The sequence below is a fragment of the Chenopodium quinoa genome, unplaced genomic scaffold (genome assembly GCF_001683475.1).
Source record: "Chenopodium quinoa cultivar QQ74 unplaced genomic scaffold, ASM168347v1, whole genome shotgun sequence".
Taxonomy (NCBI): domain Eukaryota; kingdom Viridiplantae; phylum Streptophyta; class Magnoliopsida; order Caryophyllales; family Amaranthaceae; genus Chenopodium; species Chenopodium quinoa.
Genome location: NW_018744066.1, coordinates 1,750,476 through 1,767,043, shown reverse-complemented (window position 1 = coordinate 1,767,043; position 16,568 = coordinate 1,750,476). Strand labels below are relative to the sequence as shown.

Here is a 16,568-nt window from a genome sequence, read left to right as displayed (position 1 = left end):
TTTTTCGGTTCAGCTTGAAATTTTAAATTGCATAATTTAATTTACAAGTTAAAAATAAAAAGAAGACTTTGGTGGACTTTGCACTTTCTTCTCCTCGAATTCATTAAAAGCAGTTGATAAGTTCATAAAATTAGGTGTATTATGTTATGGGTGAGTATGGCAAACCAAGAATATCAATCGAATAAATTTATACTTGAACTATGCAATGACCCCAAAGTCTAAGAAGCAAAATGAGAAATTGACATAATTATTTATTATTAATTAATTAGCTCATTTCTCTTAGATAATTCTTGACTATCTAGTGGATCATTGGACTAATTGACATATACATGTAGAGTGTAGACAAATGATGTGTTTTTATTTCTAACATAAAACTAAAATAATTAATTCAAGGAATTATTATGAAAAGTAATACGAATTATTGCTCACAACACCATTACACTACATTATCAAATAGACAAAAGATTGAGTTATAAATTTATATGCAAATTGAATTTCATCTAAACTTATGTGTAATAAGTACGTGATACAAATATCCTCCGATACTTATCAACTCAAACATTCCGTATTTTACAATAATTGAAAATTAATTGATAACGATTTTATATTACTGGATCAATAAAGAATATAAGAGCCAAGCATGCATATTGCACGCATTATTACCAAATGTGATTATAGAAATTTACAATATTATACGGAATACGTACATGGTTAATTATAGAAATTATTACCAAATGTGATTATTAAAATAATATCTTACATTTGATATCCTTAGCTTTATTTCTTGTAATGAATATATGTCTTTTTTTAATAATAAGATGAGGAATATCGAAAATGTGGATACTTAGCTTTTAGAAGTTAGTGAGCTGGTAAATTTGGATTTATTAGGGTATTTTAAGATACGATCTTGCTAACGAGCGCCCCGAGGCGTTAGTTAAGGATAAATTATATTGATTGAAATGGTATTAAGTTATGAATTCATGACAAAATCACGCGTCGTTCGGTGTAATTAATGTTAATTTTACTCTAATATTTGCACTTTAATTCTCTTATCTAACGTCCCGGAGGCGCTAATTAGCTTTTGCCTTTAAGATATTGTCAATTATTCATTCATTCTTGTGATTGGGCAATTGTTGATTAAGGGTATTTATTTCGTGGCTTTTAGTGCCATTGTTTAACTAAATTGAGGAAAAAGAAAAAAGAAATGTACGAGTAATAGGCTGCCATGCATGAGGGGGAAAGCACGAGGAAGTTGGAATCACTTTACATGTAGTTTGTTTTTGCTTTACCAAAAAGCCATTCCAATAATAATTAGAGGGATTACACTAAGATGTCACCATTCATATATAATTATTTAAAAAAATGAGTTTATGAAAGGTATTATGGTTTTTAAATCGAAAAAAATAATACGTAGTACATGTGATAGAGAGGGAAACCGAGTTGCAGACTAAGATACTGTCAATTTTAGAAGAGGATGGATCGTGTTGTAGAAGGGACATTTCCACATAGTATGAAAACAATCTAGCTTATTCCGTAGCTATTTTAATTTAGTTGATTTTTGGAAATTGTAGCCAAGATTTAGCTCAAATTTTATAATGTGCGTTTACGATTATTTCTATCTATCATATACATTTTCATTAAATGCATCATTTTGATATCTAGAGAAACTCCAATGGCTGTAGCTAGAAACCTGCTTGCAATTTAGAAATCCCCAAGCTATTAATTAGCTCGCTTGACCATAGGAGCTTAAAAATTAAATTAGATTGGTCAAGAAAATTAGTGCTTGTGAAAAACTTGCCAAAAAGATAGGTTAAAATATTAATAAAATTAAATGTAAAAAGCTAATTTACAAATTAAGGCTAAATTAAATCACAAGCTAGTAGCTAACCATTGAAGCGCAAATCACTAACTACAAAATAGATTATTCGTTTAAAATCTCATGTGGCATAACAATCTGTAATTTGCTAACCAGCTTACCGTTGGAGTTGCTCTTATAACTTTAAATATATAACAAAAAATTAAAATTTATACACATCCAATTTTATATTATTTATTTTTTTTTTTTAATGTTTACACTGAGATGACTATATAATGATGAATTCTAGCTATAAAACTTGATCAAATTTAGTATAATAGTGTAAATATAATGGTAAAATGATACATATATTGTAAATCAAAAGAACTTTAATTTATTCATAGTTATTCTACAAATATTGTCGTGTATTGTATGTCAAAAGAGAAAATATCATCAAATATCGCACAAAGTGTTAAGGAGTACTAAACAGTAAAAATGGATAATCTTTCACTAACTAAAATATCTTTGCCTGCTTAATATTGCTGTTGTTTATGCATAGAATCTGGGTCGTGATTCACCTGGATATGCTCGATCACTCCACATGTTTTTTTGATTATAGAAACAAGCATTCCTTTTTAAAAAAACACAAATTTATTTTTATACAATTGTTTTTTTTTTTTTTTTTAAACTTTAAAGTCACTTTACTACGTATCAAGTTTGATTGTTAGGTAAAGAAAATGTACAGGAGGTCATTCCAAGCACTTGAGCTTTGGTTTAAATCAGCTTTTTGCAAAGTTGGCATATCATCCCCTAATTTAATAGCTAGCTTTATTGCTCATGAATTGCGTTTAAACAATCATCACATGCAAATTGTGGTACTAATATACTTTAAATTATGGGAGTGAATGATACTTATTTAGTAGTTATTTATGGTGCAAAGAAGGGTCCCGTAGGGCCGAAATCATCGTAACTTTGTAACTCATCAATTACATATTGTAACTCATTTTGATTATGATTTATTTTACTTGAATCAGTTGAAAGCGTTAAATGTATGTTAGGGTCCGTTCACATTTGCTGAACTGAATTGAATAGAGGTGAAATGAATATTTTATGAGAAAAGAAAATTAGGCACTGAATTGAAATCAAGCTGAAGTGAACAGACCTGTAATACTTAATTTATTACTACATTGTTGGTTGACACATTCTGATTCTTGTGCAAGATAGCTCTATGTATATCTCAAATTCATTACAAAAACGCTCCTACGACCAATCAAAGTTTGTTTGTTTTTTTTTTTTGGGAAGAATATGTCCAATCAAAGTTACATGTACGGTGTACCATATATCTTACGGTCTTACCTACGTATAAAAGAAGTTAAAAAAATCCATATCAAATATACTTTCTCCGTTTTATTTTACTTACAACACAATCTTTAGACAAGCAGTTTTAGGAGATGATTAGTAAAGGTAAACAGATTTTGTTTTCATAATAATTTTAACACTAGGTTTAGAGAAGGGTTAGCTATCCTATCATGTGCAAATATAATTTTGATTGATTTAGTCGCTTACATTATATAATTTGACCTCGAAAACTATGTTGCAAGTATTTAAAAACGAAGAAAGTACATAACAATATCAAGAGCAGCCCGATCCAAAAAACACATAGATTTGGATTTACATTTTCCACCCCATTATTAATAATTAGATTTTGGATTGTCCAAAACAGAAATTTTGGTTATATCATCCCGACCCATATATTGGCCCGTTCTATCCAACCCAATACACCCAAGACAAGCCCAATACATTAGCCCAAAAATAACAAAACGAGCCATATTTGTAACCAAAGCCCAGCCCATAATCACCTCTCACCCAACCCAAAGGCCCAAATCCAGTCTCAACTAACATCTGGTTGTATTGTTCGCTGCCCAAAACAGAAGTAGAAAGGCACATTTTAACTAACGTCTGCCTGTTTTGTGCGCTGCCCAGAAGCTGAATTTCTTGACAAAATCGATATACTCTAAATATTCTCAATTTTTTAATTTTTTTTTTGTTGTATAATTTGTTAATCATACAACAAATTAAATTTAATTGCTCTTTAACTGAACAAATTTCTTGGAATTCAGAAATTTAATCCCATTTTATTTCATCACTTTGATCGCTCAAGTCAATCAATGGATTCCTGGCTCAAGCGTGCTGAAGGTCTTCTTCTCTCTCCTCTTTTTTTCATTTAATGAAATTATTGATTTTGTGCTGGCAATGTTGATGAAATTGCTTCGAAATTCCGTGATTATTGATATAATTTGTGGGTTGATTTTATATTTTCTCAATTGGATCTATCTGCATTGAATAGTTCATTTTAATTTAGCACCGACACCCAGAAAAAGAAACAAAAAATTTGATGGGTAATTTTTGTTGTTGTTAGTTGTGGCTTAATTGCATGGAATTTCAGTTGATTGACTTTAGTTAAGCAATTAGGGATTTGGGTTTTTGTACATTTGTAATGATTTAAGTGGGTTTTAACAAGGATGGAAGGAGGGAGATTATATTGTGAAGCAGAAACCTTGTTGTAGGTCTACATTTTGCTATGGGAAGCACTCTTACTATGTGGCGGGGCGAGGTTCGGGTGTACACTAGTGGAGAGGAAGCATTGTTAATTTTAAGGTGGAGGACTGATCCTTGTTGCTAAGACATGAGGGCTACTTAGAATTGTTGAGGATAGTACTTAATGTTAGAGGGTTGAACATGGTAGATATGGAGTAATTGGGGACTTGGGTTTGGAACAGAGAGACTATTAGTGATGTTAGTAAGAATGAAATATGATACAGACTCTTGAGAGAAGTGTTATTGAATTTATGAGCATGGTAAGTAAACATTCGCCAGCGTTATGATGTCTATTTGAACTTTATCTGCCATTTTGGTAAGTTAACGGTGGAATGGGTGGTGATGTTTGCACAGTTTGGGTCGTTTTTAACAGTTAGTGTATGCTAGTGTTTTTAGTCTTCTAGAACAAAATTAGTCCTTTTAGTACTCTATCAACTTTTTCAGGGGACTATGGTAAAAGATTTTACTATTTTGGATTATGTTGGAACCTTCTTTTCTTAAGCCATACTGGAGCCTGTGATAGAAATCTGAAACCTTTCTATAAATGCATGGTTCATTTGTTTGATTATATTCTTCCAGATAGGACTCATATGAGGGTTTGTGCATGTTCCTGGGTTGTCTATACTATGTCAAAGTCATAGCCGAATAAGCTTTATGAGATTCAGCATGTGCTATTCTAGTTGTTCATACCTTTATTACTTAATAATCCCCCTCCGTGAACGTGCATTCTATGGGTGAATCCGTAAATGTCTCCTTAAAAGCTTTATGAGATTCAGCATGTGCTATTCTAGTTGTTCATACTTTTATTACTTAATAAGCCCCCTCCCTGAAAGTGCATTCTATGGGTGAATCCGTAAATGTCTCCTTAATGTCCTCTCTCTTTTGTGCTGCCTCTAACATCCAGAGCATGTATACCTCCATTGTCGTTTGACCCTGGATTCACGCTCTGTAATTGCATTTCTATATAGCTGTTTGTGCAATAAGATCTTAAAATCAGGAATTTGATATTACGAAGTACTACCTCCGTTACACATTATTTGCAACGATTTGACATAAAGTAGAGAGGGAAAATGTCTAATCGTTGCAAATAATATGTAACGGAGGTAGTATATACTTTCATGTTTGAGCCATAATATTTGCTTGCATTCCGTTGAGCACAGGGGTGTTGATTTAAAAACATACCCAAATGGTTCCCTTATGTTTTTCAAGTAGTAATTTATACCCTTTTTTGGATCACGCTTTCATGTTTTTTTAAGACTGAGGCTATTTTTGAACTTGGAATGGTGACATCATCTTTGCCTGCATTGCCATCATTATCTTTTTGCTCGACTTTTTTTGTAAAATGAGCCATAGCTGTTGTATTTCTGTGTGGGTGTATCTTTGGTTCCAATTTTACTCTATTTATATATCTATTGTTCTGCGGATCAGGCTTGTTTGAAGTTGTTGATCGTAGGGCAAAGCTTGTTGCAAATGAGCTTTCAGATGAGCAGTCCAATGTACCCCAACCAGGTATTGATCTCAACTTCCATTCAAAATTTCTAAAAAGTCATCTATGCTGCTATTTATAAAGAATTCATTTTTCTTACTACTATTAGCACCTGCTACTACAACTACTATGACAATTGTACTAAGCATCCTCTTTTAAAATATTTTTAACAATTTTTATTCTGGTAAAGTAATTCGTTTTACTTGGGTGGTTCGGACACAACCTTTCTAGTTGAGTTTCAATAGTTAATATAAGGCTGTGTAAATGTGGACACCCCAAGATTTCCTTAAAAAGGTCATGGCTGGGTGGTTATTTCTTAATTGGTTCTGTCATGATTTTTGCTCTTTATTTTATTCCAGCTTCCAATGGAAAAGGTCCTCAGGGTAAAAGGTCAAAGGCAAAGGCAAAGGTGATACCTTGTAATTACAGACTTTAGTTTCCAGTTTTACTTTTATTGGATGATGATCCAATTTATACATTCATCTCACAATTACATCCTTTCTTTTCTCAGAGGAGAGCTTCTATGGAGGAGCGTGTGAGAAAAGGTGAAAGTGCACAGGAAGAAAGTAGCATACAGCCATCAGTATCAGATTTGAAATCCGATAAGACGGGGACCTCCACAACAGTTGAAAATAACGGACTGACCCGAGGAAATTCAACTGCCCAAATTAAAATTGAGATGGAAGACAATATTGATAATGATTTTCATGTAAATGCTGCTATATCTGATGCATCATCAAATGAAGTGAGCAATAATGATGGGCAGGGCAAGGCTGCTACCAGTGATGAATTAGTCACTTCATCTTTGAATGTTGAGATTGGTAGTGACAATATTCCTTCTACAGCATCTGCTGCTGCAAGCACTGAGGCAAGCCTTAACAGTAATCATTCAATTGATTCTGGCCAAAGTATTGGTGTGAAAGATGCAGATGACTCTGTTAAAAAGCCTGAGGAAGAGAAGTTCCAATCCACAGTTGATATTACACCAATCCCAGTGAATGCTGATATAAAAAAGGTAAACACTGTTGATGTCACACCTGAACCTGTTTCCACTTCCTTTAAAAAGGAGGATGAAAAGGCAAGAACATCTCCGAACAAAGTACAAGAGCAACTTGAAGAGGTAAAATATATTAAGATTGCTACCGTACTGATTACTCTGTAATGCATTGTGTGGAGGAATTCATTTACCGACCTCTTATCCTTGTCTGACATCCAGGCTCAAGGTCTGCTCCAATCAACGAATACTACTGGTCAATCAAAAGAGGCCAGGTTAGCTCGGGTATAGTCAAACACTCATCAGAACTTATGAACCTTGTTGTTTGGTTATATTTATCTTGTTCGTTGCTGTACAATGTGGTTGGTACAATATTTTTAGTGTTATTTGTTCTGTATTTTTGTGCAAATTGGGAAATCATCATTCTTTTAATACACATTGAGGAATGTGACAGTGTTCAATACTTCAATATAACAATGTGCGTTTGACTTGTACGTGTTTGCATGATATAATCAACTCATCAGAGAGGTAGTAGATCATGTCTTGTCTTTATTAATGCTTGTTGCCTCAAATCTCTCTATGAAATTTGTTAAATAATTTTGTAAATATCATCTTTTATGTTGATGCAATTAAGAGCTTGAAGCTTGGGTATTACTGTTAGGCCTTATTATTTTCCCGTTTAAATAACGCGTTTCAAGAAAGATAGGCTCATATAAGGGTCAATAAATTCAGGACCTGTGAAACCATTCATACATACGAAGTATGTTATTTCCTGATATTATTGTACTGTATTCACCTGCAAGATGAAATTTCTTTTCTGGCTTATTTTTGTGGTTCAAAAATCCTACATCCACGCTTCATTAAACTTTGGTTATATTTCTCTCCAGGTTTGTGCTGGACTTTCATCCCGTCTTCAAGAATACAAGTCTGAAAATGCTCAGTTAGAGGAACTTTTAACTTCTGAAGTAAACCCTCTCTCTTGCCTCCTAGATTTAGGTTTGTTTGGCTTCAACATAATCTTATATTTGAATTCATCGTATGATGCACTCTTTTATGTTCCATGGCAGAGGGAGCTCAGTAAATTTTCTGAGAGTCGCATAAAACAACTGCAGCAGGAGTTATCTGCTGCCAAAACAGAAGTAAACAGAGTTGAGTCAAACATGGCTGAAGCATTAGCTGCAAAAAATTCTGAAATTGAGACACTTGTCAGTTCTGTTGAAGCTCTGAAGAAGCAGGCTGCTTTGTCTGAAGGGAATTTGGCATCTTTGCAGGTCTGATTTATTCTAAGGATCTTTGAGGGGAGGGGGGGGGGGGGGGAGGGGTCCCTCTTTTACTTTCTACATCAGAATATTACTAAGTGACGTTTAGTTGACATCAAATCACACAGGAAGTACAAATTCCTAGAAGTTGGAAAACTGGGGAATTATTTGGTTGACAAAGACAATTGCGCAGCTTGGAAATTCTACTTTCCAAAATAATGGGGGAATATACTTATGCATTCCCCTCACCCCACCCCCACCTCCCTTCCGTCCCCAACTAATAGACTCTCCTGTCTGTAGTCAACCATACAGTTTTCTTCATTTCCTCCATGGGAAATGCAAAGTCTTGAGAAGTGTATCTCTTGTAAACAACCAAACCATCACTGAGTAGTTTTTGCATCTGTCCATTTTAATATGTAAAAAAACTGCTCCTGCATATTTGATTTTGTAAAGCTGTGCTATAAAAATCATCTTTGCTAGGAAGCAAGTTTTTCTGGTTTAGATTTTTCTTCGGATTTTCCTTACTCAACGCACTTCTTATCAGGCAAATATGGAAGCTTTAATGAGAAACAGGGAGCTTACAGAAACACGGATGATGCAAGTAAGTTTGCTGGCAAATTGATATTCATAACGAATCCCTTTCTGATAGCATGAAATCAAGATATGTATGTTATCACATGTAAGAAAGGATTTGTCATTTCCATGTACTCCTCATTAACAGAAATCTCCATGCAAATGAATCAGGCCCTAAAGGAGGAGCTTGCCTTGGCTGAACGGCGGGCAGAAGAAGAGCGTGCCGCTCATAATGCCACCAAAAAGGTATGTTAATTGCTTATGTAGGTTGTGTATTTTCCTATATCCTTCATCTCTCCCTTGGGTTATTTCTGTTAGCATAATGCTATTCATGTGAATTAACAGGCTGCAATGGAGAGGGAAGTAGAGTTGGAACACCGAGCTGTTGACGCGTCTACTGGCCTTGCTAGACTGCAGGTATGGTGAGAACTATGATGCCTTATTCATGAGCAATTGAAACTTGACAATTTGAAGAACTTTTGTAGTGATAGTTTAATGTATGAACTCAACTAGTTTAGTTTCCGTGCGATGCACGATTTTAAACAAACACATTGTGAGATTTGTTTATAATACGGAGAAAGAAAGTTTTGTACTCTGTAAATTTTTGTTGTATACATGGTTTGTAATTTTTACAGTAGCATATTATGGAGTACTTGAAAAATATACCAAAAAAAAAAATCACACTAAACACTTTTGAACATTGAAATATTTACATACTTGTAAAAAAGAAGGATTCGGTAGGGCAAAGGGTAAAGCATATGAAAGATTTATTAGGTAAAAAGCAAAGGTAAAAGTTTAAAAAATAATATAAAAAATAAAACTAATGATATCATCATAGCAAATTGGTGGGAAAAAAATTTATGTGAGAGTGACATTTGTACAATTTGGAGAAGGGGTGATTTCAGCATGTTTTGTTTTAATATTAGTTAATAGATTTAGGCAAGACCTTGTTATATCTAAGCATTTAATGTCTTATGGAACTAGGTAATTTTAATATAAGTCAGAAGCAGACAGTGCGTGGTGACTCTATTTGACTAAGATATAGGCTTTTGTATTAAACATCCCATATTCTCATGCTTCATGGCATCATGGCTCCTGTGCTAGAAGCATGGAATAGCGCTGTGACAAGCTCCTGTCGAGAAATCTTGTGCTGAAACAATTAGAACAAGCAGATTGTTACTTAAAGTGCTTTTTTTTTTTTCTTGGACTTCATGGATCATGTCCAAAAATAAGCTGAATTTCCAAAATCGTTCATTTTATGGTTTAGGAGATTAGCATATTCAACTTCACGGTTTGCATGGTTCTTAAAGAATGATATAATCTTAGTGAGGTACAATGTCTAATTTCATAAGCTTCATCAATCTTGAGTTCTTGACTTTGAGTAATGTCATCACCATCAAGCACTGAAGCCAAAAGCACGTCTGTTTCGTAAATTTATTTTTTCAAGAGAACTGTTCACAATGTTCAATACTTTTCGGAAGATGTAAAATTCTAGACTGTCTAGTTGAAGCAGTAATTCAATTGTTATTATCTATGCTCAGAGATATTCTTTCCTTTCTGTTTTCAGCTTTTTTCCATATGTTGTTTTCCTTATTGTTGGTCATGAAACAAAAATATTGATCAGAAAAGTTAGTTTTATATCCATTTTTTCTAAATGATCCATTATGAAACCTGTACTCAGATTTTTTTTCTAAAATTATTGAATTTTGTTTCACCTTTTCCAAGCTTTTAAATAATTGTGTATTCATCTTCCTGTTTCCAAGTCATTCAACATAGCTGGAGTGAAACATTTGTTTGAGATTAAGATTTATAATGACTTGAGAAAATTTCAAAAGAAAAGTATCTAGCTTTCTTTGATAATAATTGGGATCAGCCAATTCATACATGTTTCTTATTTAGCAGCCACGATTCATTTATGATTTTGGCACAGAGTCCTAAACATATAGCTGCAAAATTCAGACTTGGAAAACCTGCTTGTTGTTCATATGATTCTAATTCATGCTTCTAAATGCTGTATGCCATAGAGAATGGCAGATGAGAGGACAGCAAAAGCAGGTGAGCTTGAACAAAAGGTGGCATTACTTGAGGTATGGCTAGATTCATCCATGGAAGAATTTATATCTCCCTTTTTAACAAAGAAATTTTAGTTATGTCTATTTTCTTCTCTGACAGGCTGAATGTGCATCTTTGAATCAAGAATTGCAAGACATGGAGAGTCGTTTACGTCGTGAGCAAAAGAAGTCTCCTGAGGACCCTAGTCAATTGATTCAGGTTTGGAATAAAAAAACCCAAAGGGAACTCCACACTATTTACCATTTTGTTTCATAAAAGCCTTAATATGTTAGTATATAAATAAATAAAATAAAAAAACCTTAATTTTGGCTATTGATGAAGAGGCTATTGTTTAAAAATTGTTGAAGATGAATTTCCAGAGTTTTTAGACGGTTCAAGTAGTAGCTTCCCAGGTTCCCCTCTCCTCCCCGCTCCCCAACCCCCAAACTGTTATAGTTTCGTTTCTGAATTTGGCAGGGATACAAGTGTCTGGAACTTTGGATAATATATTGCGAGATTCTTGTTGCTATAGATTCTAGTAAACATCTGTAATTTGGAATATTTTTAGTTATGTCGTTATCATCTGGTTGTGATCAGCCATACAACGTGTAGGTGATAGTAGACACAGCTCTTTAAAGATTTACTAATTATTTGAAAAGAACTTTCTATAATTCCCGGTAAAACTCTCAATTTTTTTTCCCATCTCTCTGTCCCTTTTGCCTGTTTTGATCTAGCTCTTCTTTGTTGGTTTTATCCTAACTAGTACTTGGTTTTTAATAATAAAGTTTTGTTTTTTTTAGCCTCATGTACTTAGGTGTCTTTTTTATGCATGAAAATAAGTTACTATTTAAGTAGTCTGACGAATGTGTTTTTAGTGATGTTTATCGTGAATATAGATCAGACATTCAAATTAATTGTAAACTTTTCAGTTATTTAACTTTTGAATATGGTAATACTTTCTTCAATAATGAATTATGATAATATATGCTAGCATAGAATGTCAATGCTCTATAATCACTTGGATCCATTGATTTTCAATGGCTTTATTGATTAAACACCTTTCCTGCGTATTGATTTACTGAGTTTAAAATGAAGATACAGACATGGCAACAGGAAGTGGAACGTGCACGTCAGGGTCAAAGAGATGCTGAAATCAAGATTTCTTCTCTTGATGTGAGTCAAAACTCAGAGTATTACATGTTGCACTTATTTAGCCTTGTGTTAACAGTCTTCGCTTTCTGAATAATTCTTATCTGAGTGTCTTTAAATATGTTGAAAGTTTTACCTGAATCTCAATCTCATTTGTCAAAGGCTGAATTGCAAAAGATGAGAGTTGAAATGGCTGCCATGAAGAGAGATGCTGAGCATTATTCACGTCAGGTCAGCTATATCTGACTTTTGCTGATGCTTGATTTGGATCAGAAGCTTTGATATGCTAAATGCCGTAAGGCACATAATATTAAGTAGCCAATTAATACTTTGTATGATATCACTATTTTAGCTCTGACACTCGTGCGTTGATCTCCTTGTATATGTAATGAACCCCCTAATCCTCTATCCAAAATAATTCAACTTCAACATTACATAGTCTATCTTGATCAATCAGTCATCTCTCACAGAATTAGCTTAGCATATTCTTTTGGGGCTCTAATCCATTGGATTTAAAGCTTCTCAAGATATTATTCACACAAGTAATTCATAGCTGATAGGGTATAATAATAACATGACCAAGTTTTTCTAAAGAGTCACCCGTTATAGTGTATATGTATAAAATTATTCCAGCGTACTCCAATGGAAACAGAGGTTTTATCTTTTTGATCCTTGATTTAAGCACAACCTTTTGCTACTACACTATAAGAAACAAGTGTGCATAGTTTATTGAGTCAAATTTGGTTTAGTCCATTTATTTGTTGTCAAAGAGTGGTAAAATTTTCAGCTTAATTAAAAATGGACAAACTTCATAGCTAATAAATCTGAGACATAACCTTGATTTATAGTTTTCCTGCTGCAATGTTGGTACTTGACTAGTTGACTCAACAGAAGCACTCAAATATGTATGTCACCACCTTCAGAACATTAGTTATTATTGACGTGTTAAACTCAATGTTCATCATGAGTAAAGAAGAAATCTCTTCCCTCTCTGAAGTAGATCATTCTACACGAATTGAGTCTCAACATGTTTTCATCAATAATTTGAGTACTGGCTAATTAAAAGCCCGAGTCAAAGATTAGATCAAATTTATTGGGTGCCTGTTCAAATTGTCTGTATTATGGTTTGCAACAACAGCTCTCATATTCTAATGTTGAACATATTGTAACATACAGCAACAACCAAAATATTCTTTACATTTGACCACCTAATCTTGTTATGAGAACTATGACATTATTGATGACTCTGGTGGTAGCTGAAATCAAAGGATTGTCAGGCATAGCCGCATAAGCAACAAAGTTGATACCATTTTCTTATTACCAACTCTGACTTTTAACTCATTCTGTTTTGATTTTTCTTAGCTGGACATCATGAACTTTAATTTGTGTTTGATGATTTCAGGAGCACATGGAACTTGAAAAGCGATACCGTGAATTAACCGATTTATTGGTATATAATATTAACATCTTGTGCACATTCTGACTTATTCAATCAGGGTAGATAAAACTGACATGTTTGTTAAACCACCTTGTGTCAGTACTATAAGCAAACACAGCTTGAAACAATGGCAAGTGAAAAAGCTGCTGCAGAGTTTCAGTTAGAGAAGGAGATCAAACGTCTTCAGGAAGTACAGGTCTGTTCTTACACTTCTATTTGTTTCTCACAGCTATCAGCCTTTACTTGTTATCTGGATTTCACATTTGTTTATCTGACTTCCTGGTTTTGCATCTGACAATGCTTCTTTGTCTGTAGGCGGAAGCAGAGAGAAACAAGATTTCCCGTCGGGCATCTACAACTTGGGATGAAGAAACAGACATGAGAGAACTCGAGTATGTCCTCCCTAGTTTTACCTGTATCCACAATTTTCTGTCTTAATAAACAGGCTATTTTATGTTGAGATATAGTCACTTGCCCTCAACTCAGCCTAGAGAAGTTAGATCTAGAAAATGAATTAGCCAGTGTATCACTTAGGATAAACCAGTGTTTCCTTGCTTGGATTAGATGATATTGAGCGCGATAAGCACATTGTGTTTTGCATCTTTCTGTTGGAAAATTTTTATTATCATGTGGTGTATCCCGTCCTTATTATTGCCATAATAAGAACCTTATTTCTACCATAACTATTACTTCGTATTTTTATAAAAAAAAAAACATGTTTTCTAATAATTGACATAAGAGAAGGAACTTCAAACACATCCCGTGATTCTTATTATTCAATCACATAGATGCCTGGGTTGCTCTGTAATTTTGATACTTTAGGAGATACTGTTATCTACCTTTTGGCTTGCTGATCTTGAAAATGCTGACGCAGTGGTGTCTAAATCATCATAAGAACTAATGGGCTAATACATCATAGATTTATCATAGAAAAGTTTTGAAGCCAGAGGCATATGTACTTATTTGTGTACGAGTTTATTTTCTCCATAATAAAGCATTAACCTTTGCACAAATGAGGATTATATTCTTACAAAGCTGAATTTTCAGGCCTCTCCCACTACATCAACGTCACTTGGTTGGGGCTAGCATGCAGGTATTTTGTATTTTGCATTATAGCGTTCTTGTTTTGTGCCAGTATTTTTGTTATATTCTTGAACAGTCCCTTGTTTCATTCTAATAAATCCCCCCTGAATCTTCACATTGCAGTTGCGAAAGGCGGCAAAACTTTTAGATTCTGGTGCTGTCAGTGCTACAAGGATTCTATGGCGGCACCCTAGAGCTCGAGTTGGTCTGCTATGTTATCTAGTAAGACTGGCTAAATCTCCCACCTCCATTTATGATGTTGCATTTTTCTAACTCGGGGCCAATTTTCTTTTTTCAGGTTTTTGTACATATGTTCTTGATGTACCTGTTGCATCGCCTTCAGGTATGGCCAAATGCATGTAGCAACTACTAAATAATTGATATCTATGTTTTAACTTTATTTTATACCTCTCCTTTTGTTTCCTTTTCATCTTTAAAAAAAATGCTGTCATGTAAGCCTAGATATGTATAGGGTGATCAGCTGATTACCTAACCGAATCAAGATCTTCTTATAGAAAGGTGTTGTTGGGTGGGTGGGTGGGTGGGGGGGGGGGATCTAGATGAATTGATGAAGGCTTCATGTTCTGTTTTATCGGACTACCTACTACAGTACTACCTAGTGTCTGGGGTCAGGACTCAGAAAAAGGCTACTTTCCATGATGAATCTATGCTAATTTTTAGCATATAATATGGTTAGCTTCTTTTTTTTTTTTTTTCCTTCAATTTATTTTTATTCATAACCTTGCAGAGTTGAAGTTATCTCAAACTTCATTTGCCTCTCGTTTTTGAGTAATGATTCATGATTCTCACGTTTCTGTTTTACTTTTATCTGACCAACTAGTATTAGGGGTTACGACATTAATATTGCCAGTGTAGGCTAGTTTCTGCATGAGAAATGGATTATTACTGCTATTATATACCCTGGAAGCATGAGAGTTGCCTCAAACTTCTTGCTCTAATGTTGTGTATTGTCAAGATCTATATCTCTCCTAAAGGAAACTTTTGGATTATTTGAGATTTGGCACAAACCTATTCAACAGGGGGAATTGTAAATATGTCATCACTTCCTTAGAATTCTGTTACGGCTAATAAAATAGATATATGTTTAACATTTTACTATGCTTAGGCTCAAGCTGATGATTTTGCCGCTCAAGATGTTGCTCGGTCGATGGGACTTTCTCAACCCAATTTACCATGACCAATATGCTTTCAAGTGCAGGAAGCCCTTCTACCTCCACCACATGTGGAAAAATACTGATTACTTTTCGGTAGCTAGTGTTTTGTTTGGCATTTGTTCAGAACCCTTGGAGAGTGATGGAAGTTGCGCACTATTATTCGCATTCCTCCTGTTGACGCACCTCTACCAACTAACAGCAACTCTTATAAAGTTATAGTAACTTCTCCAGACACTACAGTGACAGAGTGCAAAGTTCAGTTGTCGATTGTATACATTTGTCCGTTTAAAGCTGTAAGACTGATGTGCTTTCTTGGAGATACAAGGCGACGAAGATTGCATATATGTAGTCATAAAACACACAAATATACGAAGTATTTCTTAAAATCAAAATTGATAGAATTGCATTTGTTTTAGATCGGTGTTTCTTCTATCTGATAATACGTATGTAAAGATGGCCAAACAATTTTCTGAACTTGTGTAAATTCTTCAGGTAGTTGAATTGGCTAAATTTCCTGATTTTTTTTTTTTTTTTTTGTTAAGAAATTGGAGGTGTTTTTTACTTGGCTTTAGTTTGAATGTGTGCAGCAATAGCCATGATATTTTATTTCAATGAATTATAATATCATTGAGATTATATTTTCTGTACAGTATGAATTTATGATAGATCTCCCCTCCTCAAGTCCTCTACCATAATCTGTTACCTCCTCTTCCTCTTGAAAGTGTTTTCAGTACACCGTGTCACCGTATATGGTGATCATTCCTTTATTTTACAGTAGCGCGATGTTGGCTAAAGTGGTTTAGCATTTTCACAAGGGTAAAAAAATAAATGTTGAATGTTGTTTGTGGTGAAGGTGACTGGCAGTTTTGTGGCATCGTGAATTTAAAGACAAGACTTTATTGAATCAAATTATGGCTCCGTTTATTTCAACAAAAAAAAAAAAACTTTTAAAATAATTTACAATAG

At 34.1% G+C, this 16,568-nt stretch overlaps 1 protein-coding gene across 2 annotated transcripts; it reads left to right on the top strand.

Annotated features, from left to right (window-relative positions):
- Positions 1 to 3,715: 3,715 nt before the first annotated feature.
- Positions 3,716 to 16,173, top strand: LOC110690954 (golgin candidate 1-like). Of its 2 annotated transcripts, none has more exons than XM_021867876.1 (21): positions 3,716 to 3,991; positions 5,822 to 5,902; positions 6,239 to 6,288; positions 6,391 to 6,999; positions 7,096 to 7,158; positions 7,761 to 7,838; positions 7,941 to 8,144; positions 8,677 to 8,733; positions 8,877 to 8,951; positions 9,051 to 9,122; positions 10,730 to 10,792; positions 10,878 to 10,976; positions 11,859 to 11,930; positions 12,069 to 12,137; positions 13,309 to 13,356; positions 13,445 to 13,540; positions 13,660 to 13,736; positions 14,392 to 14,437; positions 14,551 to 14,649; positions 14,726 to 14,770; positions 15,554 to 16,173. In XM_021867876.1, the coding sequence occupies exons 1-21, from the start codon at positions 3,964 to 3,966 to the stop codon at positions 15,623 to 15,625; spliced, it is 2,103 nt and encodes a 700-aa protein (XP_021723568.1). In that variant the 5' UTR covers positions 3,716 to 3,963; the 3' UTR covers positions 15,626 to 16,173. The 2 variants fall into 2 exon arrangements, with proteins under 2 accessions (XP_021723568.1, XP_021723567.1); XM_021867875.1 differs by having other exon boundaries at positions 3,718 to 3,991; positions 11,853 to 11,930.
- Positions 16,174 to 16,568: the final 395 nt, after the last annotated feature.

Excerpts from the sequence above, each read along its gene's own strand:
- LOC110690954 (XM_021867875.1), top strand. The coding sequence starts at position 3,964 with ATGGATTCCTGGCTCAAGCGTGCTGAAG. Across the intron at positions 7,000-7,095 it reads TACAAGAGCAACTTGAAGAG|GCTCAAGGTCTGCTCCAATC; the intron begins GTAAAATATATT and ends TCTGACATCCAG. Across the intron at positions 11,931-12,068 it reads TCAAGATTTCTTCTCTTGAT|GCTGAATTGCAAAAGATGAG; the intron begins GTGAGTCAAAAC and ends CATTTGTCAAAG.